Here is a 1,252-nt window from a genome sequence, read left to right as displayed (position 1 = left end):
TTTCCTTTTCCTTCCTTCCTTCCTTCCTTCCTCCTCCCTGCAAACCCTTGGAGAAAGGCAGGGTTAGGCGTCATCACCACACACGAAGCCAGAAGAGGGATTGCACAAAACACACACAACTGGGTCAGTGTTCATTTGGGGGGGGGGTTTTCTCCCCATCCACGAGCCCCTGCTTTCTGCACAGCTGGAGCCCGAAGGACCCCCAGGAGAGGGAGGCCGGGGTCTCAAGAAGGGCTGAACCACGGCCAGACCCCTCGGAGCTGGCAGGGGAGACCGGAGGGGCACCACCGCAGGATGGGCCAGCTCCTGCGGCTCCAGGGCTGCCCAGCAAAGCCCCAGCCCCCTCCCCAATCCCCAAAGACCGGCTCTGGGGCCCCCAGTGCCAAGCCAAAGGCCGGTGGTCCCCCCTCCCCTGCCCAGCTTACCCTCAGCATCCGAGGCCGCTGAAGGTGCCGATCCGGTCCAGCTTGATGCCGAAGCAGCCCATCTGGGCCGCCTTCTGAGCCCGTCCTCGGAGCCTCCGCGGCTGGGTCCTGGCCATCTCCCGGAGGAGGGGAAGCCAGGGGTGCTCGGGGGGCAGAGTTGGAGGCCTGGGGGGAGGGTGCCCACCTAAGGGTGGGGGCGAGGAGCCGAGGGGGGGCGAAGGGTCCCCCGCTTCACGTCCCGACAGCAGAATGGCGAGGTCCGAGCCGAGGATTTCCAGCATCAGCTGTTGAATAAAGGAAGATGTTGGGGCGCCATCAGCCACAGCCCCCCCGAAGGACCCCCCCCGTGCCCTGCAAGGGTGCCCTTACCTGGGGAGAGCCGACAGGGCTCTGGGACGCTGGCAGGAGGAGGCAGAGGAAGAGGAGGAGAGGCTGGGGGTCCATGGTGCCTTGGGGTTATCCAGCAGGTAGACTGCCTTGGTCCAGGGAGGAAGGGCGAAGGGGCGAAGGGGATTTGCCTCTGGCTTCCCCAGGGCTCTCGCTGGAGCTTTATAGGGGTGCTCGACCCCCCCATGTCCCCTGGCAACGGTGCGCTGGGGAGGGCAGGGCCTGGGGAGGGGGTTCGGCCCCCCTGTGAATCAGCCAGGGAGTGAGTTATGGGCAAAGGGGGACAAAGCAACAGGAACAGGGGGGTGGTGGTGGAAACTGGGAAGAAAGAAAGAAGAAAGAAAGAAAGAAAGAAAGAAAGAAAGAAAGAAAGAAAGAAAGAGAAAGAGAAAGAGAAAGAGAAAGAGAAAGAGAAAGAAAGGAAAGAAAGAAAGAAAGAA

The 1,252-nt window shown here is 62.3% G+C and overlaps 1 protein-coding gene across 1 annotated transcript; it reads right to left on the bottom strand.

Moving 5' to 3' along the window:
- Window positions 1-427: 427 nt before the first annotated feature.
- LOC114923728 (C-type natriuretic peptide-like) lies at window positions 428-869 on the bottom strand. The gene is made up of 2 exons (XM_029287071.1): window positions 795-869; window positions 428-709 (listed from the first exon to the last, which is right to left on the bottom strand). The coding sequence occupies exons 1-2, from the start codon at window positions 867-869 to the stop codon at window positions 428-430; spliced, it is 357 nt and encodes a 118-aa protein (XP_029142904.1).
- Window positions 870-1,252: the final 383 nt, after the last annotated feature.

Source organism: Protobothrops mucrosquamatus, unplaced genomic scaffold (assembly GCF_001527695.2).
Source record: "Protobothrops mucrosquamatus isolate PMUCROS unplaced genomic scaffold, P.Mucros_1.0 scaffold9389, whole genome shotgun sequence".
NCBI lineage: Eukaryota > Metazoa > Chordata > Lepidosauria > Squamata > Viperidae > Protobothrops > Protobothrops mucrosquamatus.
Note: the sequence above shows the minus strand (reverse complement) of the source record. Positions and strands in the feature narration are given on the sequence as shown.